At 36.6% G+C, this 24,866-nt stretch overlaps 1 protein-coding gene across 10 annotated transcripts in view; it reads left to right on the top strand.

Annotated features, from left to right (window-relative positions):
* The window catches only part of MYBPC1 (myosin binding protein C1), a 75,991-nt gene that overhangs the window by 3,507 nt on the left and 47,618 nt on the right, over nt 1-24,866 (top strand). For 7 of the 10 annotated variants that reach the window (XM_071798146.1, XM_071818144.1, XM_071818138.1 and 4 more), the window contains exons 2-5: nt 16,981-17,013; nt 19,943-19,984; nt 24,324-24,356; nt 24,718-24,753. In XM_071798146.1, the coding sequence (XP_071654247.1) occupies nt 16,981-17,013; nt 19,943-19,984; nt 24,324-24,356; nt 24,718-24,753 (144 nt within the window). The remainder of the gene's footprint in view (nt 1-16,980; nt 17,014-19,942; nt 19,985-24,323; nt 24,357-24,717; nt 24,754-24,866) is intronic. The other 3 variants (XM_065840315.2, XM_071818128.1, XM_071818142.1) reach the window with 2 other exon arrangements.

The raw sequence follows: 24,866 nt of genomic DNA, 5'->3' as shown, positions 1-24,866 counted from the left end.
TCCAATCTAGGAAATAATTCATGGCCATGAGTTAAGCAACTATTCCAAATTTTAAGCCAAAGCATTTATCAACTGTCTGCCACCTTCATATTCTAAGGTTTGCAAGCTGTGCTTGAATAGTGCCTGGAACTTCCACATATGGGCAAGGAATCAAAATTTTAAAAAATCAGTGTCTGTACTTTAGACAGTGTTTTAGTAAAACTTTTTTCAAACTATAAATGGTATAGATGTAAAAGTTGTGAAGAAAACTATGTCTAAATATTGTCTGTTAGGAGGATAATCTCTGAATCAAGCAATTTGTGGGAGGAGGTAAACAGATGTATCAGTAGAGTCTGCTTAGAGATACGATAACACTGTTCTTTCTGAAGAAGCCCAGTTGAAACAGTCTTTACTTCTATTGGCTTTTAAACGTGACTGGTTTTGTTGCATTTCATGATTCTTCTATAATTATATCTGCATTATGTTTGTAATATTTAAATAAATGACTTAGTATGGTCTACTAGGATAATAGGCACTGTCGAATGTATTTTTTCACCGCTAGTCATATAAATCATGTAAGTAGACATGTAGAGTAGCATTCCAGTGGGAAATCAATCTCAGTATCAAGATTGGATAAAAGTTAATTAAAGTAGAATTTCTTTTAATATCATGTTTTCAAGGCTAGACAATTTTTCAGAGGTGAATAAGAAGTTAAATGGAACTCCTGCTTCAGTTTATGAATTTGGCTTGCATCAATATAAACAGTACTGATGGAAAGTTTTCCTGAAAATTCAAAAACCCAGCATGCAAACACCATATAACATTGCTTAGTGCTTTCTGTGCAGATGACTGGACCTGCATAATCTTTTGATTACAGCACCAAACTGGGTAGTGCAGCTGCTGCTGTCCTTGCTGTATAGATACATGCTTCAGTGGGGCAAAAGAACAGCATACCGACACCCATCTTCTGCCATCATCGTTGCCCCTCTGCAGGAATGACTGTAAAATACATTCTCATTATTTCTAACTTCCTTCAGTCCGAGAGCCAAATCATGCTCAAAGTCAGGCTCATATACATCACTTATAAGCACTGCAGTAAAGTCACAGATGAATGAGTTTTGCTCAATGAGGGAAGAAGGAAGCCCTAGTCCCTTACCTTACTATCCCTCTCAATTCTTTAGAAAGTTTCTCTTCATCACCTCTAGCTAACAAATCTAAAGCCCTCATAAAGGGAAAACAAACTCATGCCTAACTGCTGTAACTAGATCCATCAGGTTGGGCTCTGCTCCCATCCTGAGCCCTGCAGAGCTGTGTCCTCCTGCACAGATCTTGTTGCGCCCTGGGAACTGAGTTGTTCTTAGACTGTCTTTGCTTTCCCATAGCTAATTTCCAAGTGTTGCTCCTACGGTTCTTTCTGAGATTTATTCTTTGACCTTTCAACTCCACTGTTCCTAAATTTAAAACTTCTTTTCCAATTAGATTAATTTGATTGAAAAAAAAATCTACACTGGCAAAGAAAAATTCAATAATTTTGGAGTTCTTTATGTTTTGTTTTAAGATGGTATAAGGTGAAGGAACTGCATTTTTTTTTTTCCTTCTTACACAATGCATTTTTTGTTTGGTTGGTTGGTTTTCTTAATACTAGTGTAGGTGAATAATGCAAGATTGATCTAGCTTACTGTTGTTCTTAGTTGGGTTGAAATGCTCCTCCGCCCTGTGCAAAAAGCAGTGCATCTATGCATAGGAAAAGTATTTTGTATCATCGCACTAAAATAAAAGTCTCACTGAGTTTAGGAAGAAAACGGGACGGTCTTTCAGCAGAGCAGAGGGTGCTTTGTACTTGGCAAAACTGAAATTAGCAAATGCTGCCTTTGTGCCTCCCTGTGCTGCACCTGTTGGGAAGATAAATAAAGGACTGCCCAGTTCTTTCCCCTCATACCTCCTAAATATATCACTTTAAGAGAGAAAAAAGGAAAGGAAAGGAAAGGAAAGGAAAGGAAAGGAAAGGAAAGGAAAGGAAAGGAAAGGAAAGGAAAGGAAAGGAAAGAAAAGAAAAGAAAAGAAAAGAAAAGAAAAGAAAAGAAAAGAAAAGAAAAGAAAAGAAAAGAAAAGAAAAGAAAAGAAAAGAAAAGAAAAGAAAAGAAAAGAAAAGAAAAGAAAAGAAAAGAAAGAGAAAAAGGGAAAAAAAGAAAAAGAAAGAAAAAGAAAAAGAAAGAAAAAGAAAAGAAAAAGAAAAAGAAAAAGAAAAAGAAAAAGAAAAAGAAAAAGAAAAAGAAAAAGAAAAAGAAAAAGAAAAAGAAAAAGAAAAAGAAAAAGAAAAAGAAAAAAAAGAAAAAGAAAAAGAAAAAGAAAAAGAAAAAGAAAAAGAAAAAGAAAAAAAAAAAAAAAAAAGAAAGACAAAAAGAAAAAGAAAAAGAAAAAGAAAAAGAAAAAGAAAAAGAAAAAGAAAAAGAAAAAGAAAAAGAAAAAGAAAAAGAAAAAGAAAAAGAAGAAAAAGAAAAAGAAAGACAAAAAGAAAAAGAAAAAAAAAGAAAAAGAAAAAGAAAAAGAAAAAGAAAAAGAAAAAGAAAAAGAAAAAGAAAAAGAAAAAGAAAAAGAAAAAGAAAAAGAAAAAGAAAAAGAAAAAAGAAAAAGAAAAAGAAAGAAAAAGGCAACCATGTTGCAGTACCTTTCTGTTCCATGACAAACTGGATGAGTTTCTTCATATTAGTTTCAGGGATCTACCAAAGATGGGGAGGTCTGTGGTCCCATAGAAAAAACAAAAACAAAAAACACAAAACCAACCAAACAAACAAAACTAGCAGATAGATCTGGGAAGACCTCTGGTATCAAAACCTTGGTAGCTGCCACAGATATTAGTGGTCCTTTGAAAGTATATTGTACAACATATTTCATGTTTCATGAGTGGACATCCAGAGGGTTCCCTGAATTGGAAGAACAAACAAGTTTGAAAATAAACTACCTGAGGAAACTTCCCTTGGGATAGGGCCAAATACTAGACTCATCACTTACTCAAGGAAAATGCAGAGATTCCACTAAGTTAGAGGTTCTAGTTTAGTAATCACTCTAGGGTGACGGAAAAAACATTGTTCTCATCCAGACACTAATGTAGCTTTGCACTGAACATAAAAAATCAGTAAAATCAAGGAGAAAGCAAATTGATAGAATCATTAACTTAGTTGTTATCAGAGTTTTATCAGTCCCACTGCAAACAGCTTTGTCTCTTGAGTCCGAGGAACTGCGTGGCTGAGAAACAGCCCTTCTCTTCCCATCCAGCCCTCTCTCTCTGCTCAGTCACAAATCTAGTGTTACTTCTGAAGACTCCAAAAAAGGGTTTTTCTCTTTCACTGCTGTTATGGAACCAGTATTTGAAGTCTTTTTTTCCATCATTCACTAGGGGAGTTCAATGCACTTTATGACTAGCGAGAGATTTTATTCTTTTGCTTTGAAGAGCTGTTGTTGTTTTAAGAGTTAGGCAAGAGAGGACTGATGTGACATTAATGTCCATGCCAGTTCATCGGAAATTTTGATAAATTTGCAACCATACAAAGATACTAATTGTCTTTACACTGCCACAGATCTCTTGGTTAGGAACCAGATACCCAAATGGAAGTGTGTGCAAGTGAAATACGTGTTCCGACTCCCACTGGAATCATGACAGCAGGTCCTTAGTCAGTGGAGCCCCAACTGCTGCTCAGCTGACCAGCCAGCAGTTTGCTAAACATATGCGCCTACTGCCATATAACACACTCTAGGGTAGGCAGAAGACCCATTCTGTGCTGGCAGATATGACTTAGGACCTATGGGATATCTGCAGCACCTTGAAGTAGCAGCTAGAAACCAGAAGACCATGCGACAGCATCTGAATGTATTTGATCACCTGTGTTTAAGAAAATTAATTGAGCTATAAGCAGCTATTTTATGGTGAATAAAAATCTCTTTCCACTGATTAGAATCATAGCGTGGACTCCTAGCACACACTGTAGACACATTCATGCGTCTCCCTTTTCCTGAGTACTTTAACAATAAGGCTGCAGAGTCCTTCTCTATAATTTGTCCGATTAATGTCTAAGGATTTTCTGCATTAGGCAGTTATATAAGAACACAAGGAGACAGTTCCATTCCAGCATTGTTTGTATGTGATACTTGGATGCTCTCCCTCAATAACCAAGGGAGTACACTGGGCCCAGACTCTCTTGAGCAGAGAGTGCACCCTTCTGTAATCTGCTGAGTTCACTGAAGAAGACCAATCACACTTACAGTCCTCTACTCCCTGACCAAGTGTCTTTACATGTATTTTCAGTTCAATGTGGCCTCTGCTGCAGTTAGCCACAATGGTGTTCGATATAATACTGAGATGCTTCATGCGCTGCTCTCTGGTAGTGCTAGATGGAGGTTAATTTAGGACATTAGACCTCCTGGAGTAGTGTCGGAAGGCTGTTGAACAGAAAGTCAAATGTGTCTTAGAAAAGTTTCAAAATTTAAAAAAAATTCACCATCCTAAAATTGCTTCATGCTCTTCCTTGGAGTAAGGCTGTTTGTTCCGGCAATTACCTTTACGAATGCAGTAACTTGCAAGTTGGTCAGTGCACATGACTTCCATGCAGTGCAGAGAGTTGCAGTACCAGGATGTGGGATTGTGGATGAGTGACTCATTCCACAGTTTAAAGCCCTGCTATGTCCCACCTCCATGTTCCCAAAAGAGTACAGACACTGCAGCGAGAAGGGAGTCCTGCTATATCTTGCAGCAATGGAACATGTTCAAGAGAGTCATTACCTCTCTCTTTCCTGGAGATCAAGAAAAATTTCTTACATAATTTGCTCTCCTCTGGCCCTATTACTAATTGAAAATAGCATGTGATCTACTTCTTAGGGCAGTTGTCCTTATATGTGGTGGCTCCAGCAAGTTATTTTGATCAGGTGATGATTACAAAAAGCTCTGTTCTAATTTAATTCTCCGTAGGATCGAATGGTGGGTTTAGTGAGTGTCTGAAAGCATTGTTCAGGAGTACCATGATGCTTCCTGAGAGGGTTCTGTCTTAAAATACACACTCATCGCGACTTTGCGGGCTCAGAATAACTTCCTAATTTTGGTCATAAATTCCAAGAGTAGGACTCAGTCATACACAGACATAGATGAAGATTCCCTTTTCATACAAATAAATCTTAGTTCTGTGTGAATACACATGAATTACAGAGACATTTGCTCCACTTCTTGTTATTGAACTGTGTGGCTGTGAGATGTTAGGTAGGGACTGAGCCAAAGCAACTCACAAACCAGCTCAAATGATTGTTTTTTTCTTGCACAGGAACCATGCTTTGCTCAGCCGGTGTGCAAAACCAGTCCAAAAGCATATTCCAAATGTTGTCTTCTCTCAAAGCCCTGAAGTTGTGATGAAATTAATCTGAATAAAGATGCGGCTAAAGCTGAAAGAGCCCCCAGATGAAAAGCCTACTGGTGTAGTTGATGGGTTAGGTCTTAACCCTTTATACTTACCTACTCTAGTGTGCTAGTGGACTAGAAAGAGCAGTAAGACATAGCTGTTGAAGAGTTGTTGAATTCCAACCTTTGGGTATTTTTGTACTCATTTTCATAACTTTCTGCTATGAGATCTTTTCTGTGCAAGACAAAAGCACAAATTATGGCCCCTAGCACCAGTTCCAACTGTTCTAGAAGGAAGAAAAACTACTTCTTACCAGTCTGAGCTGAGTTAGCTAGTGTAGTAGGGCCTTTCACCATTTTCTGACCTGAAATGAAACATTTCAAACCATTTGCACACCAGGAAGTACAAAGCATTACATTCCTGTCCTTTTTCAACAGCTTAATTGGTCTCCAGTAGCACTAAAGTGTCATTCCTAGAAAAAAAAAAAAAATTACAGAAAAAACTTACACCTGATGATGTGGAGAATATCTGTGACTAGAGATATCTAGGAACAGTCACATGAGAAATGCCATGTAGATGGAGTAATAGCTTCTGAGCGTTGTGCTGTGATATTCACATAGATAGAGATATACATACACACACTGTAGCACGTTTGGTATCTTCTGGTTTTATAAGACCATAGTATCTAGGCCAAAAACCTTATTTTAGACCCAAAGAGGAGCTGTAATACCAATGGAGGACGTGGCTGCCACTCCTCCACAGATGCAGACTTCAGTGAAGGCACAGAGGGTCAGATGCCTGATGACATTTTTTCCATGGCATTCCCTCCTGCCTTACTAATCTTTCATCTAAGCTTTCCTTAGCCCTATTTTTAAAGGGGAAATCTGACCTCTGTCCTCTGCCCCTTTTTCTTTGCCCTTGTTTTGCATTTCCATGTTTTGCAAGAAAGATTTCTCTCTTATCCAACAGCTTTTTAAGCTGGGGGGAAATTATATTCAGTGACCTGTGACTGTTATTCACAATAGCTGAGATGCTTTGTAAGAGCTTTCGTTTATATACACCATTTTCCTGATTTACTGATGCAAATTCTCATAGCTTCTTTGCAAACATCCTGCTGTTCTGTTTTCCCTAAAGGCAAAGTTAAGTGATTATTTTTAAAATGAAGGGTTGTAATTCTCACAGCTACCTTCATTGCTGCATAATGAGATTGAGGGGTAGAAAATGTAATAGTATTAACAAAGAGACACACATAATTTTGTATGCCTAACACGCATGAAGGGGCATACATTACTTTATTGCACATAAATATTTCTGTATGATCCACCTGGTGCCATGGGTCTCCGGGACCTTAGAGCCCCTAAATTTTTACCTACAGAAACAGTCCTTCCTCTCCACATGTACAAAATGCTTCTCAAGGTTTTTCAATAGCATGCTGGATTCTAGACCTCTGAGCAACAATATATATCTGCCAGCAAACAAGCTTACAAACAAAGAAATCTCCCAAAGTCAGTACATAGAATTCCCATTAGATAAATAAGTTCCTGAGTTTTAGGGTAACTTGTGATTCTTTTAGTGTTTGATATCAGCAATCCTGCAACTCTGCTTTTTTGCATTGCCAGTTATGTTTGAGATTTTTTAAATTCTCCTACAGAAATAATTATAAATCCTCTTTGATTGGCAAGTACAGGAATATCAGCACTCACAAAAACTACAAGTCCCTAGATTTCATAGCTCATAAATATGAATTACCTTTAGTAAACTAAGAAAGCGGATGCTACTACCCTCTTTTTTATCTTGAGTGAGTTATTTTCCATAAACCTGATGACTGCAAATAAGCATTGGGTAAAAAATTCAGATTGACAGAAGTAATGGATTATTAGTGATTAGCTACTTGAAAGTATGTTTAATCACCTACACGTCTGACAGCCTTGTGCCAGGATTCCTCATCACAATCCCATTCTGTAAGACATTGTCTCTCAAGAGGAGGCTGAGTATTGAAGGGTAGGTGACAGGAGAGTGCTCTTATCTGAAGGAAGTCTAAAACTCTGCCTTGAAAAGATTACAGACGATCAGATTATCTGTCACCCACTGTAAAATAGACTTGATGCAAATGTTTTTGTTATTTGGTATTTGGACACAGTCATGGCAGTGTTTAGACACATTCATAGTACATATTACGTTGACAAAGAGCTGATAAGAAGCTGAGAAATTCAGTTCTGGGGAAATCCCAACAAATGCATGTTCGGTTTTGCCCTGACCCTCAAATAAAAGTTGACATTTCTAAAACTGTGGAATGGGAACACCATCAGATTTTCATTTAAAATTGTTGAAATGTTTTATTCTGAAATTAGATTTAAATGAAACCTATGAAAACAAATTCTTCTTCATAATTTCCTGACATAACTTAGATTGCATGAATTCACATCACCACAACTTTATGCCCATGCCCTCATTTTGCCCTCAAAGTCAAGCTCTCTAAGTTGAATCATTTCCCGCACATGGGTCTCAAGACTAACCCGAATGCACTGAACAACAGGCGGCATAGTCCTTTGCAGAACTCACTCCAGTAATGCAGAGCATCAGGTCCATGATGTGATTTCCACAAAACAATACAGCAATTGATTTCCTTGATTCAGGTGAAAAATTTCAGGATACCTCAGAAAAACAAGGAAAATACTTCCCGAGCTGGTTTGGACATTATCTGGACAATCTGAAAGGAAGTTTTTGACTTTTTAAGTACTTATGTCTTCAAATAACTGCCCTTTCAACTTTATTGCTGACTTCTATCCTATTATTAGAAGTACAACTGCCTTTGAAAACATGTTGTTAAATCTGAGGAGTAAATTACGGCCATTCCTAAGCAGCAGTTCTTTGTTTTATGAAGTTTTTAATACAATAATTTGTTCCACTTTGTTACGTTTTGCAGCTTTCAGAAAGGAAGTTAGCATTTTTAAGTATACTGCTATCTCTGGTATCATATTGTGGTGTCTTTTGTTTTAATTTTTCCTTAGAGAAGTTCTTCCACTAAATGAAAATATTTGTTTCCAGAGAGAAATTATTAACAAACTGAAGCAAGGAAAGATAGGAAACTGAGAAGAAGTTTACCTAGCATCATAATTTTTTGCACAAGATCAAACATTTCTGAGGAGTAAATTAATTTATTTCAGTAAATATATAACTAAGATTAATTAGAGTTGGGTTTTATTAAACAAAATTTCACTCGGCTGTACTAGGAGTCATTTTGAAAGCTTTATTTCGCATTAGCACCTGCTGCCAAAAATCTCATTATTGCACAGGCAATTTAACACATTGAAAATCTGTTGCAACATTTAATGAATCTAAAGAAATCAAAACTGTGCCATGTACATTTTGTGTTTACATAGAAAAGACTGCCTCCTGAACACCAGCTCTCTATAGCTATGCATCTTTTGTCCCTGCAAATACTAAAATAGTGGTCACTGAATTTTGACCTGTGAGCCAGATCACTAATTTTTCTCCTGAAGTTAAGAATCAGATCAGCTCTGCAAGTCCCAGCCACAGCTGAGGCTGGGAACCCAGGCAGCACAGGGGGCACATGGGCAACACCGCAAGCCGGCAGCGCCGCTTACGGGTCATCCCCAAATACCATAGGGCCATTTGGTTTAGACAGATACTGTGAACCTCTTCACAGACCTTAGTGGGACCTTTTTAGCATGTGCTATTTAAAAGGAAGAGCAAATAGTCATGGCTGAACTGCAGTGAAGTGGGAGTGATCCTGCAGATCCCACTTTTTCATACTGCAGAAGGCAGAAATCTGTGCTGACTGCTGAGGCTTCAAAGAGCTGGGCCTTTAAAGTATAAAAAGGGAGCGGTAAATCTATGAGGTTGAGAAGTTCAGATCCTGTATTTCAGGACTGCTTTATTGTACGTTTTACAAAGTACAAATAAGAACACCGCTTCTATTCTTTAGACATAATCACCTGTCTGGTTAGCAGTAATTATACAGACAGTTTTCTCCTTCCCCTGTTTAACTGGAGGCAGAATCATGTAGTTCATCATCTCAAGCAACATTAAAGAACAATTCAGGTCATTGAGAGTAGGTAAGTGAGGAACACAGAATTTCAGGAATAAGGAATCAGTTTAGACTTACATTAAATTGGTATCATATAAACTGAAATGGAGTCATAACATAGAAAAATTTAAGACCTTCTGTCATAGAGTTACCATTAGTAGGAATAAGCTGACAGTTTTCACTGTGCAAATATCATGAGAAAAATGCCTACTAAGAACTTCTTCAGTAACATTTGGGATTGTTTACACCTCACTTTATAACAGGTTTTGCAGAGATAGTTCAAAACAAAATGTTTTCATTTTCAAACATGAAAATAAAACCTAGCATGTCGTGACATGGAATAAAAGGCAAACCACTATAGCCACAAACAGTCTCAGGCTTGGAGAACTTTTTAGTGACTTGTAGGTACAGCTGTGCTGATAAAGCCTTCTCGTAAAAGTATAGTTATGATGGCAAACTGAACTACCTTGTCAGCACAAGACACTTTAGTAAACACTGTAACATATTTCAGCATATTCTTTTGCCATATAGATGGTGTGACCAACAAAGCTTTGTCTACAAGATTTTGCTGAATGTAGGGGTTTTTTAATTATGAAATAATGTAGAAAAATGCAAGTATGAAAAGCTCAATGGAAAAAAAAAGTTAAAAAATTTCAACTAAGTGTGGCCCTCAAATTGTAGTCTACCGCTAGTCTATGGTCTGTGAGATACAAGCATGAATACTCTTTTCTCTTAGATTTGCACATGCTCAGGAACTAACTTTAAGAATTCATTTATTTGATAAAAAAAGAAGACAGATAAAATGGAAATACAAATGGAATTTAATTTCTCCACATTGGTGCCTTGTGGTCTAAGTAGGTTAAAAATGAGTTTGAGAATTCATGGGAACTTGATAACTAGACTAAAGCCACCAACTTTAGCTTTATTTGTCTATTTTAAATTCTGTCAACGCTTGGCAGCCTGCTAGTTCCCAGTTACAGTATTATACATACACAACTCCAGGACTGCCAAGGAAATCTTGTATCATTTGATGAGGGTGCTGACTGCTGATGCCTGCCTCCTAACTACCATAAATTAAATGGGGGTGGGGGGGCTAATGCATGGATGACATAGTTCTCTACTGGACAGCCTACTTACAGAAACTTAGGAGAATATAGATATGTAAACATACATTTTATTAAAGAAATTACTTTTATTCAAGGTCATGCATACAGTGTTTTAGAGATTAATTCCTATATGGAAGCATAATTCTCATAAGAAATCAGAAATATGTGGAATCTTATATACGATTTAATAGCATCATTTTAGAAAAATGGGAACTGCAGGGAAAACACAACTAGCAATGGTTGCTTTTTGCACTTCTATGATTATGGATGGCAACGAAGATGGGAATGAAAATCTGGAGTCACAAATTAAACTGCAGCTCCTCAGGTAGATCTATAACTATTTCTTTGGTGGCTAATCCATTCCACAGAATTCACTGTTACTAGAATTCTGTTTCAACTGTTCATTCAGTTTTCCGGTTCTTAATCAAGGGACGTTCTGCAATTATCATACAATGGTTTTATTTGATCCTGTGGCTCATAAAAACCTCTACAGTTGGAAGTATTTAAATTATTTCTGAAGCATAAGTATTGTAGGTGAGATTATATGTTGGGACTAATTATTGCCCTTGTTTTTTGTTTGTTTGGTTTTTTTCCACAAGCTGAAATTAATTAAGAATGGTTTTGACTTTTAATCATATACAAAAACAAATTTTTGAGCAAACTCTTTGTTAAGTTCATTTCTTCTCCAGTCCCTACCTATTGATACATCACTGGATTATGACACTTTTCATTGTTAGAATATAAAAATAATTTCAACTTCAATGAACATGCCAATTTGTTCACTTTGTTGCCATAAGAGAGTGTATTTAACCTAAGGCTGTGGTTTTCATGTCCAAACAGAAACAGACACAGTGAGCCAAAACAGGCATCCTCATCTGTCTACACCATCATTACCAGTGGAAGCAGAAAATAGAAATACATTCATAAATTTATCAGTCTGGCTCCATCATACTGTTTGCCACAATAATAGTCATCTAGGCAGCCACAAAAGAATCACTGCTTATTCACTTTAGTCCTTTAGAAGGAATTTTGCTCTCAGGACCTAGGATTGGATCTTGCTTAGAAAAGTTTCTGTAGATTTATTTTAAAAGTAACATAGAAACTGTCCATGGTTATTCATTAATAATAATAATAATAGCTATTATTATTATTACTATTATTGTTGTTATTATTATTAATAATAATTATTATTATTGTTGCTGTTATTATTTCAACTGGTATTATAGTTTCCTGCTTTCACTCACATTGGGAACTGTCTGTGGAAATTGCATATAAATCAGATTATTTCTCTGTGGAGAACCGAGACTCATGAGGCAGCAGGCAACCCTGTCTGCAGAACGGTGTTCAGCTTTTGCGGACTACTGGGTACTCTGCTCTTTACTCATGAGAATAGTATAATTTAAGTCCACTTGAGCTCCTTTCTTGACTACGAGGGACTTTGAATCAAGCCCTCTGTTTCCCAGCTCATTTAATCTGGGGTTTGCTAGCAGTACTGTTCAAAATGCTTATAATGCACTGGTAATCTCTATAGTTTGATGAGCAAGTTCCTGTCTTCCAAAAGATGAGGACATGGCTTTTAATCACATTTGTGATTCTGTACTGCCCTAGGTGAAGTGACCAATAAAAAATGGTCAAACAATTTTGAGACATTTATTTAGAGCACTTTTTTTTTGCAGGGCATGTAAGTAATACTGAAATGAAGAAACTTTACTGCTTTTCTCTGCTGATAATCTGGACACAAGGTCTGTTAAGCAGCTGTTCCACATGCTTGGTCCTTCCCTGCCCATCTGTTTCAATGGAACACCTACGCCAGGAGGAAGCCATGTGCCACAACGGCAGTTCTCGTGTCTTATAGGGGCCGTGCACAGGGGACACCTTACGCACAACAACTGCACAAGGGCTGGAGTGAGCCATGCTCTCTCCCCAAACTAGCATTTTGTCTATTTTCGTCTGACTAGCAGAGTCAGCACTTTAGGAATGCCTACGTAATAGTTATATTCGTCTGATCCCTTGAGGCTATGTCCGCAAGCTTAATCCACCTACTAAAATTTGACACAAGTTGACAGGACTTTGTGATGAAAAGCATTAAGTGACCATCCACATGTTCTTTGGCATATGAAAGTCATTTTAATATGTTGCTGTTACACAGATAGATATCATACCTGTATCCATGATGATGCAGCTACAGTCCTGGTTCCCTTTCAGGTAAATGGGAGCAAGCCCTCTGGTCAGACTGAGACCCTGAATCCCTTGGCTGTTCAGACCAGAATCTTTGTTGACTTACAGCAAATCTATATCTAACTGCAGGGAGAAATTAGTGCAGGAGACTTTCCTCCTCCTCGTTGTGAATGTTCCAGCCCAGTGATGGTGAAATGTAATTTTTAGGCTTTGTGCAGTTATTTTCTTCACCTAAGGGGTAAAACAATATTAAAAAAAAAAAAAAAATTCCAATATCATTGAGAATTCCTAAGCCTACTCCAAACAAACCTGGTCATGAGTACAGAGTCACAAGATGAAAAGGGTTATCCAGCCAGACCTCTTTCCCTGTAGGTTTGCTGACAACTTGTAGCTCTCGAATGGTCTGAACTGCAAGTCTCCAGAATACTTTGCTCCCAGCACAGTAGTAGAGTAGGACCTAGGGACTGTTTTAGAACTGTCAGCATGCCTCATTATGTTTATACTCCAATATGAAAAGTAATATATATGATGTCAGGGAGTTTATATGCTTGTTGCTGTTACAGAAGCCAGTGGAAGTGGGAATTTAGAGCCCTTGAAAACCGGCCACTACACATAAGCACCCTGCCAGTTCCCTGCCAAAGCTTCTTGTAGTTATTGCAGGTCAGATGTCAGTGCAACCAGACCTAAAATGGAATTGAAACTTTAAATAATGATAGTCCCAATTTAATACTGTTCTTCAGCATTTCCATAACTTTAGCACATAAGTAATCTCATGGAACTTTTTAAAGCTTAGTTATCTAGGCTCAGAGCAAGAGATTTTAAGTCTTATTTTATCTGAAAAACTGAACACAGCAAATGTGGAACAGTGATGGAAAATTATTGGTAATGGGTCAAGTTGCATCTCCTGCTGATTTTCAAGAGTGTATGTGTGCATGTATAATTATAAATCACAAATAAATATGTCTTGGCTCTAAGTGCTCATATCCTATATCAAACTGGATCCTGAATGCATCTCATGACATGGCTGAAGCATGAAAGCATTTCTGGAGATGTTATCCAAGTGACAGTTGTGCTTTCACTTTACTTGTTAACCACTTCTTAATATACTATCCGTTCTGAGTAGCCATGTAGACAGGACTGCTAATTCCTTCTTTTACTGCAGAATTATATATAGCCAGCTACTTTACAAGTTTCACAGACAATGCATAACGCGAGGTCTGTGTTTAGCACCACACAACCCACTGAAATACAACACTTTTGGCTTCTTAAATAAAGAACTGAAGAGGTGGTTACCTTTCTTCTTAGAAACTGTGAGACAGAAGTTAACTTTAGTTGCTTAGTAGAAGGCCCAGCTGACATTATGGTGTCAATCCAGCAGTAACCGGACCTTCAACAGCCTCTTTCCCCTGTAGCTCAAGAGACATCGTTACAACCGAGTGAAGAACATGTCTGCTCCCAAGGGGCTGAGGAGTGCATGCTGGAGGCAACACATTCTCCACTGCCAGCCCCCCTGACAATGCCTCGACAGAGCACCATAATAGGCAACAGGGCTGCGAGGAATGGCATCTGGGGACTCCAGCAAGCATGCCTCCTAGGGACAGAGCACAACCATAAGCTGCTGGTTGAGTTCACAGAGCCCTTTCCTGGCTGATAAGCCTGTTGCAGAGGTCAGCCAGAGAGGGATATCATTCTTTAGGGTGGTGGAAACCACTCAGTGCTATTAATGGTTTTTTTCCTGGCTGTCCTCAGGAATGGAACTATAAGCCAAGCATGACCATGAAAGGGGTCGCACATGGCCTAAAGATTGTATTGAAGCATCCCTCATGTCTCTGCCACCTCCAGTGCCTGGAACTCTCCCCCTTCCTTTTTTCCTCCCACAATGTACTTCAGGTCTCTCCCCTGAGCTCAGTTCTTGCCTCAGTTTTCCTAGCAATAGCACAAACTGCCTTGAATTATTGTTCAGGAAGGAAACGACTGACTTCTTGATCTGGCTTCAGTCATCATCCCATCACAGAATTGCAGAATAGCTGAGGCTGGAAAGGACCTCTGGAGATTGATCAGTCCATCCTCCCTCCTAGGAACAGGGTCAACTAGAGTAGGTTCCCCATGACATTACTCAGGTTTTTGATATCTCCTTGTATGTCTGCATGTATGAGATGAAGTTTAGACCATAATAATAGTGTTTCAGGTCTGGTCTGTGCTGCAGATTTTGGCCAACATCTGTGCCTACTGCTAAGTAAGACAGGACTGGAAAGATGTGTGATTTCTAACCAACACTACTTCGTGATGACGCCACAAAATACCTTTCAAAATAAAACACAGACTCAAGGCAAGTCCCTCAACAAGCTCATAACCCTTTCATCTGAACCTGGAAAATACTTGGTTTTGTGAGCTTTCATTTATAGCTTTGTGGCTCTTGTCGGCGAGCCAATGAGAATTTTCTAATTCAGTACTCATAAGAATGCTCCCTGTTTCTAGCTATTAAATTGCAAAAAGACAAGAGTATACAGTCAATAATTTTCTGCTCTTACTTTTCCATGCAAGAAATAGACTTCCATGGCATAGAGATGTTATTGTGTTGTCAGTGGAAGCAATGAGAAATGTCATGGTAGTAAAGGGGATCTATTTCAAGAAGTACTTTTGTGATGGAATTTTCATGTTTTCATATGAAAAATTTTCATATTTTCCTATGCCACAAAGCAAAAGTTTTATGTTTGTAATTAGACTAGGAAAAAAACCAAATTGCTATGAACTTAAGTAAAGCCACTTTACTATTATCAGACTCTGTGTCTGTTGGCCCTTGATATACATTCTGCCTTTTATTCCATATGTTAGGTGCTGTGACCAGAATGTACAGCACTGAGCTTTTTCCCTGTAACAAGGGATTCTCTTTGGACTCTGCACAAGGATTTGTTATAGCACTCACATCTGTAGCTGCAAGTTCCTAAACCATATCAAATTCATACACTCAGCTTAAAAGTGTGTTTGTACAAAAATTATTCCTCTCTTTTAAACATTAAATGGATTTATTAAGAATGAGAAGTACGTTTTATTTATATTTAGATCTGAGTGCAAAGGAATAGCCTTACCAGCATTTCTGTGTGACAGAAATTGAAACTCTTTCCTGAATATGACTTGAGGTGGGGTCCCAAAGGTTAATACTCATAACATGACAAAGGTCACTAAAGGCCATCTACTATTACAGTTAAGGATTTTAACCTTTTAAATCTTTGCTTGTTGCAAGTAGTTGAACTATAAGTCAATGCACTATCTTCAATAAATATTACTATTTTCAACCAGTCTAGAGTCCTAAGGCTTTTACAGGTTGAAAATAAGTTTCCTTTAATGTTTTTAAAATAAATTCTATCTAGTTAAGTTGTTCTGATGTTTTTAAATAGAAGCACATGTCATTCCAAAAGGGTAACATTTAAATAAAATACAAAGCCTGGTTTCTGTCTCGCACATCTGAAAGGGATGAGATGTAGGTTAAAAACCATGACTGAAGAAAATAAAAAAATAAATGTACTGTAGGTCTCAGGCAGAGTAGCTAAGCTGGTTTTTTTTTACTTCCTGCTTGCAATGAACACTGAAATCTAGATGTAATAGTGTGAAAATGAGATAAAGGTCTCTGGATTCTCTGTGCATGATCCTCTCAGTTAATGGATCCATTACACTTCACTGTTACAGTCATGTCAGATATTATTTCAGTTGATGGAAAGCTTGTTTAAACATAGGATATAATCTGATGGAAGCATATTGATGTGGTAAATTACACATTTAATATAGGTTCAAAAGGAGGTTTAGATTGGATATTAGGAAAAATTTCTTCACTGAAAGGGTTGTCAGACATTGGAACAGGCTGCCCGTGGAAGTAGTGGAGTCACCATCTCTGGAGGTGTTTAAAAGACGTGTAGATGCAGTGCTTAGGGATATGGTTTAGTGGTAGACTTGGCAGTGTTAGATTTACAGTTGGACCCAGTGATCTTAAGGGTTTTTTCTAATCTAAATGATTCTATGGTTCTATGACTCTGTGAGTATTATATCTGTCCAGACAGAACAAGTTCAGTACCCTCTCTTCACAGAGCATAAGCTTTAGGCCTCTGATGATGTCACTCCGAAGGCGCCATGTGTTGCATGTGTGAAAACAAACAAAATTTGAGAACACCATTAAAATACTAAATGAACCCAAACTATCACTAAATTCAACAAACACGTACTAAATATGTCAAAAAGATTTGTTTTTCTTGAAGCTCAATAACTCTCTTCTTTTCTCATTTTTCAGAGACTGAAACTGAAACTGCACCACCACCTCCAGGTTAGTGTAAAAAATGTTAATTTGTGCTGTAACACTAACAACATTTGTGTGATCTAGATACTGCATAGCCATAATATGATTTGCATCCATTGTCTCTTTGAAAGTGAAAGGACAGTAAGAAAAGTAAGAAAGCCTCACCAAATAAGATATTCTCACTTAACTTTGCCTGAATGTTGATTTTTCAGTCCCAAATTTTGTTTGCAAGGAATGTTTATGTAACGCTGCAAATGTCCTTCAGGATAGGGGAAAGCGATGACTGCTTAAATTCTGTGACTAAATAGTGCTGCCTTCTTTGATGCTGAATGGCATCTAATTATCAAAATATTCCTTTTCTTTTCTCCTTGACGGAACACTCTGAATAAAGTAGACCATCAGGCATGGGATTAATTTCACCTAATCTGAAGATTAGGCATCTTGATTTTGTTCAACAGTGCTCTACCTATAGCCAGTGGAGCAGACCCTGGGTCATATATGTTCATCCTAAGGGCATTTCCTGGATAACCTACTTAAAATGTGACTGGATGTCTATGTATAGGCAATTGCTCTGAGGTGTCTGGTTGTCTAGATTGGAGTGGGTGAATAACTTCCAGGAAGACAGAGTTAGGTGAGGTGAAACATATTCATAAGGACTAGGGCTTCAGGTAATGCTGAAGCTCTGTGGAAAGTTGCTTCATTTTCTTTAGAGGGAGCTGGAAAGTTAGGTAAGCCTTTGCCTTGTGAGTTTGATTTGCATTGAGCAACTTGAGTTATATTCTCATATGCTGGTTAATACATATATACATTATGCATGTCTGGTTTCACCATTTGGTGAATTTTATTCTCTGTGTAGCTAGATAAACAGCAATACCAAACTCTTTCAAGACATTTTTGTTTAAATGATACAGTCTTTCATCAAAGAATGACAAAGTCTGAAGGTAGCAGCATCATTTACCACAATGAATTTCACATTTAAATAACTCATAAATTATTTTTATGTTAGGATGAACAATTTCATATTGCACGTATTTACAAGGAAAGTTAATCGATATTTCATTCTTGATGCTTGTGTTTTACTCAAACATAAAATCTGCACAGTTGATATTTAAGTAATTAATTAATTTCAAAATATTCACACTGAGGTTGTCATCTGATATACTTTGTGCTTGAATTCATGTTCTTCATCAATCTTAAATTTTAGGTAGAACTGAAACTGCTTTTTGTAGACAGAAAGGAAGGGCATACTTGAGGCATCATACCAAAACCATCTATCGAGACTTTCAAATACATAACATCTTTGTTTCTAATAAAATACACAGGATTAAACACTAAATCACTCCTATAACCCCCTTCCTTTTCCCCCTACTTCTTCTTCTTCTGTAAAACAAGTAGGGTGTCAGTAGGCCTATATGGTCAAGCACAGATCAAACTGGGATATTTCTAAGCTGGAAGTGCCTGTCCTTTTTCCTAGCTTCCTTCTGCCTGACTGAAGGTGCTGCCTTCTTGGATTACCAAGTGCTATCATACAAAGAAGGAAGTTGGTTGTTCAAGAATCCAAAAGCTATAACATATAAATAGTTTATTGGACATAATCAGCATCTTGAAATGCAATGGGAAATTTTTGGGAAGCCATTGTAAGAGTTCCTTCTAGATCTCAATGTTAAGCTGTCAGGTTGGTATACTTAGCCCTGGTGAGATTTTCAAATGGGAGTTAGACATACTACCACCTGCCAAGAATAGTGAATTCTCCTAGTTTCTAGAGGGAAAAGAAAGTGGTACTGTAGCAAAATTTCCATTAAAAAGGAACAGGTTTGACCATCTGGCCAAGATGGACAACCTGACAACTAGAGCTTGGAAATTCAGGGAATCCAGACAGAAGCATCTGGGAGCCTGTCACACTTCCAGAATCTGGACTTGTCTTCTAAATTTCAAGCTTTATCTTCATAGTTACCAGGGCTATACACAAGTGAACATGAAATCAGGATAATCATAATATCAGTTGGCTCTTGCAGATATTTTCTCCATGGCACAAAAGTTATCTTAGCTCCATCTTGAAAATATTATTCCACTGACCTTCATCCAAACCTATGTTGTATCAGGCAGTTGACAGGTAAGTTTGCCACAGAAATTAGTTATTCACAGGCAACACAATATTGAGTGTTTGCACCTTCAAGACAGCACTATTCACATGATTTGACAAGTCTCTGAATGACTTTGTATGCAAATTGAATGACAGAGAAACAGAATAGAAATCCTACCAAATCCTGAAATGGAGAAAGTGCAGCCATTGTTATTTTGTTGAAAATACAGTTCAAGTTTTCTCATACGTATGAGAACAAAGTTAGTTCACATTTACCTCCTTGAACTAGAGGACAAGCTGACAACTCAAGATCAAGATCATGATCAAGAAAACTAAAACCAAATATCTTAGAAAATATAATGATGATAAAGATGACGATGATGATGACGATAAAGAATTGAGAATATCCTCAATACACTCTCTCCGTGGTGTACATTTTTAAGGATAAACTGATTATGGTAATGAAGCTATGGATACCATTAATATTTTGCAGTATCTCATGTCTGAACCAATTCCCTTCAAATTAACAATGATATGTAACTCATTTCAAAGGCTTTTGGAAATAAGCCCAAGAAAAAGAGACTAACAACTGGTACTTCTAAAAAACCCAGTATTTATCTTCCACTGAGTAGAGGAACATCAGTCTTACATGGCTTGTTCAAAACATAGAAAATGCATTGATATGCACAGCACTGTAAAATGCTTTATGGAATTACAACTATATATTACATACACATGTATATCAATAATTCTTTAATTTTGCTTTTTTTCAATACTAGCAGAACATAGAATATTGCTGTATTTTTAATGCTGTGTAAGTTTTTCTTTTTACTTTAAGATCCTCTCAAAAATATACTTGTACTTCCTACACAGAACAAAAAACACCACAGGACGGTGGAACTGGAAAGGGTAAAGGTGAGTTTGAAATCATATTTAAAAAATGGACAGTAAAAAGAGCATTACTAAATGCTGTTCTGATGCTGGATTGCTTGAGCTTTAATTCAGAATTTTTATGCCAAATTTCAGAAATGTGATGTAAAGCTTCCTGGGTCCTTTTTCTGCATGACTTATCCAGTGCAAGGAAATTACTATATTTACGATTATCTTCAAAACTGCTGCAAACGGGACTGACGCTTTAGCAACAGTATTGATAAAGACTAATTAATGAATAGATCAAACTTCAAGTGATTTGCACGAGCAGAAAGCCATGTTTAAGTGAGCCTAAATGTTGACACTGACCAAGCTTGCTAAAACTCAGACACTATGCACATTAGTAGCTTTAAAAAAATAAAGATTAAAAAAAATAACACACATGGGCAATCTCTTACTGTCATTCTATTCTATTCTACAACAGAAACTTGATATTGCATGTTCTATCTTTCAGCAAGGTCCAATAGATCTTTTTCATCTGAAAAAAAGAAATCTCACATTCATGTTTCTCTTCCCATCAGGAGCCCAGCAGCTGAGCTCATTTACAAGTTCTGAAAAATGTCTTTGGGAATGGTCTGCTGTGAACAAACACCTAACTGTTCCACTAGCAATGCATGCAAAAATCAGCTCAATTTTTGATATACATTTTTGTGCTGCTGAGATTAGACTTCAGCTCTGTTGGCAATTCCTCTTACTACAAAGATACATTTTGAGGGAACTGGGCCAAATTCTGCTCCTTTTTTGTACTCTCTGCCAAAGCAGACTTCAAACAGTTCATAATCTTATTTTGAAATGAATAATCTTTTTTTTTTTTTTCTTCATTCTGCTGAAAGGCTAAACCAGACCAAAACATACTTACAACTGAAGTAATGCTTGCTTTTCATTTGGCATGGTTATGCTTTTCTATGACAAATCAAGAAATGCCTTGCTTGAAAATGTATTCTGGCTTTTGGTCTCATCTAGACAAAATCCTTCCTTTTAGACAGGCTGGATGAATACTTGATACTTGCAGATTTATTTGGCAAAGAGTGCATGGCTATTTTTCTCAGCAAAGTCAAAATATAAACACTGAAAGTGTGTGATTCAAGTACCCTTTTGGAAATAAAAATTATGAACCAGGATTCATTGCATGCTATTTTGCCAGTTATCTTTGCATTGAGCAATTATTTTGACACACAAAATTTTGTGTGAGTAATCAAATCTGTCATCTTGGTAACGGAAACACAGTTCAGGTCTAATTTGCATGCCTAATGATAGGAAAAAAGATGCAGGCCTTGCCTCAAGCTATTCCAGCAGTTAGTTCTGCTTGCTTTAATTTTGATATGAGAGAAATGTTTGTTCCCAAACTGAACATCAGTGGTGTTTTCCCCACTGCTTACAAGTCTACATTTTACTCAATAAAAAAGAAAACATGGTAGGTATCTTATCAATACTTCTATTATCTTTGTATACATTGTTATGTTTCTGGTCTGAATTTAGTGAAGAACACAGGTATTTCATAAGGAGAAAAATGCATTCTTGCTGCTTACACTGTCTAGGAGGATTTTGCTAATAAAAAAATTGTTTGAGATCTTAGTGTGGGAGGTATTTCCAATTTCAGTCCATGGTGGCAGCAGCTACCTCAGTAAGAATTCCAGTGAAAGTCTGAATGTATGTAGAAAGAATGGCTTTCTGCCATGCTCCAGTGGAACTGTCACCTCTGCAATGCAATGTAGATGTTGTTGCCAGACACTCAGTAGAATTTTTTTTAAATTTAGTATAGTGCAGTTGTTCCTATCAGCTCCTGTTTTGTTGCAGAGTATCACCAAGTAAGGGAAAGTACATCTTTTAGAGCGATTGCTTCATGTTTGTCTGCCAGAAGAAAATCTTTATAATGGTGAACATAGTTCACAAAATGGGAAAAGGTTCCATTTTTCCAATACATCAAAAATAATTTACAATAGAAAATGAGTGATTCCAATGCCAAACATATTGTGACTGTGATTCAATAAGGAAATGAGGACGGAAGCAGCTAGAGGTTAACTTTTGTATAAACTATTTATAAAACTGTTTCCGTAGCTTCAGAAGTAACAGATTTGGGTACTTCCCTGAATGGGGATGAGATGGGAAAGATTTCATATCTGAATTCCGATGCAATTCCACGAAGCCTGTGTGTTAGCAGTTGTGATCTCCTTGCTGATAATTTACAAGACTCAGTACATTGTAGGAACCTGGAACAGCCCCTCTCTGCAGCACAGTTGGGATGTGGTGGAATGTGGCATCTGAGAAAGAAAGCTTGGTCATCCACGTAAACCACACAGGCCATAATTTTCAGCTCATTTCTAGGGTAAAGTTAACAGCAGAAGTCAGCAAGATAAAGTATATCTATCTGTGTGTCTGTTCTACTGTTCTATTTCTTTTCAGTAGTTATTGTCTGTGTGAAATTACATATTTATGTCCATTTATGTTCACTGTAAAGTTAAGAAATGGAGGACAACATGATAAATTCTGTTATCTTGTGGTTATTTCATTGTAAATCAGTAGCTCAGAGACCTAAATATAAAATTTTATTGTGTACATTAATCTTTTACAGCATTTCTAGTTTCAAAAATATATTAAGTAATTTATTTTTAAAAATCAGGATATATATGATCACCCATTTTATTTTCAGGGGAAAAAGTGACTGAGCAGAAATCCCACCAAATTTTCTACATTATTTCATCCTCATTCAATTTACATTCTTCTGCCTTTGTTTTTGATTTTAGCATTATCATACATGTTGAATATTGGTACAATTGTATTTCCCATTGCTGGAATAGTATTTGAATTTTAATATCAATTTGCTCATTCCTTTGTTAGGTCACATCCAGCCATTCAGAGAGCTACTAATATTTCTACATGTTTTACTGATATCTTTTTCTCTAGAGTCCATACAACCATCTGCTAAAATATTTGCATGTTTGCATCCTTGCATTTCTCCAGATTTCACTTATCCATTCATCTCTCTACTAAAACTTCCATTTTTGTATGTGTATACTTCAGTTAATATTTCCATACTGCCAAGTCCCCTCAATAGGACGGCTGAATACTCTTTGAAAATCTGACATTATTATTATTGTGCTTTCACTGAAAATCAACATCTTGAACGTCTGCTTATGCCATCAGATGATGCAGATGATGCAGGCGGTGAGAACTCTTCCACTAAACAAATTCTTTTATTCTTTTTTTTTTTTTTTCTATGAATAGGAAACCATTTTTGTAAGATAACACATTAATCTTTGATATGTAGGCCTGCCTTTTACAACTGACATCCTCCTCCCAAGGGATTTTTAAAAAGAAATTTGATGAATCATTAAAAAGGAATGAGTAAAATGTTACAGCTAAGTAGTTAAATTCTATCAACAGGCTTTCAATTAGCCTTCAGTGGTTAAGCAAGCATAAAAAATTCCTATGACCAGTATATTGTATATACCAACTCTATTGTATATGTGGTTTTGTTATAGTTATTAGATTTGTCTTTGAGAAAATATAGGCAAATTATAACTTTAAGGTGAAAACCAAAGGATAACTTCAGAGCTAAATTGATTCTGGAAACACAAATTGAAAATCTAAAAAAGACCAAATAACTTTTTTAAAGTGTGGGTTAATATTTTTCCAAAGTTGTTCTTGTTCAACTGTCTTTCCCTCCACATTGAAATGTTTTCCTGATGATTTTCTGATACTATATAAAAACATGTTATCTTTACATCACTTATGTATTAAGTTCTAAATATATCTAGTTTATTCTAGCCTTTCAAATGCCTCAGTAGTATTTTTTTTTTAACCATTAGACTTTTAAGACACAAAGATTTTCTCCATGTTTTTATCAGAGACTGATACCTCTGAAGTTTAAGATCTAAAATTCAAAGAGATGTAAGAGACTGTTGTAGAGATGGTAGCCTTTATGTTATTGTGGATTTCTAATAATCATGACTACAACATTTCAGGTTTAAAGGCAGTTTCAGTTTTTTTAAGCTTTGGATTTATATAACTATAGACCTCAATGCACTCTATGACAGTAAACATTTTAAAATACCTGAATAACAATTGCTTCTAGTGTTTTAATACCTAAGGATGGTCAACTTTTAGTGTAATTAAAGGGAAAATCCACTGTGATAGTAGTTCTGTCCTTATTTTAACTTTTTCTCCTATAATATTGTAAAAAATTAGTTGTTTGTTCCTTGTATTATAAATTACTATTCTAAGGCAGAAATTACAAAATATAAATACAGAGGACTATTTGTAACTGTTGCATTTCTTGCTTTAATGATGCTGAATGCATATATGGTGCACATTTTGATTGCAGACACGGACATCAGAGAAATGGCATCTTCCTCAGGTTAGATATGTGATTGACCTTGATTTCATTGTGGCTTTTTTGTATTTACTGTGGATTACATCTCTAACAAACAGAACCACTCAACAGCTTTCATATAAACTCATTATTTAATAATAGATCACAGTCCACATCTCATTTTTCTTTTACTTGCTTGAAACATCAAGGTTTACCATTTCAGCTACTGAATTACGCAAAGCTTTCTTCATCAGTTTGAAGCTTCCATTGTGAATGCTCCTGACTATTGAGATTTCTTTCCCTTTCTTTTGCAGGTTTTATGTTTTCACATAGTTGTTTTAAAGCAGATGATCATCTGTGCTTTCAGTTTCTTTATGTACTTTTTTATTTGTATTTCTTTTCACAGATGAAGATGACACTTCACTTAGTACTCCACCAGCAGGTTAGGACTGTGGTAGTGCTTTGTGTGTATGTATGTATGTATTTTTCTCTTGACTGTTAATGAAGGAAGAGTCCAAACCATTGGACTGAGGCCAAAACATAGTAATTAGAGAA

Source organism: Patagioenas fasciata, chromosome 1 (genome assembly GCF_037038585.1).
Source record: "Patagioenas fasciata isolate bPatFas1 chromosome 1, bPatFas1.hap1, whole genome shotgun sequence".
NCBI lineage: Eukaryota > Metazoa > Chordata > Aves > Columbiformes > Columbidae > Patagioenas > Patagioenas fasciata.
This window is presented reverse-complemented; position numbering and strand designations above follow the sequence as displayed.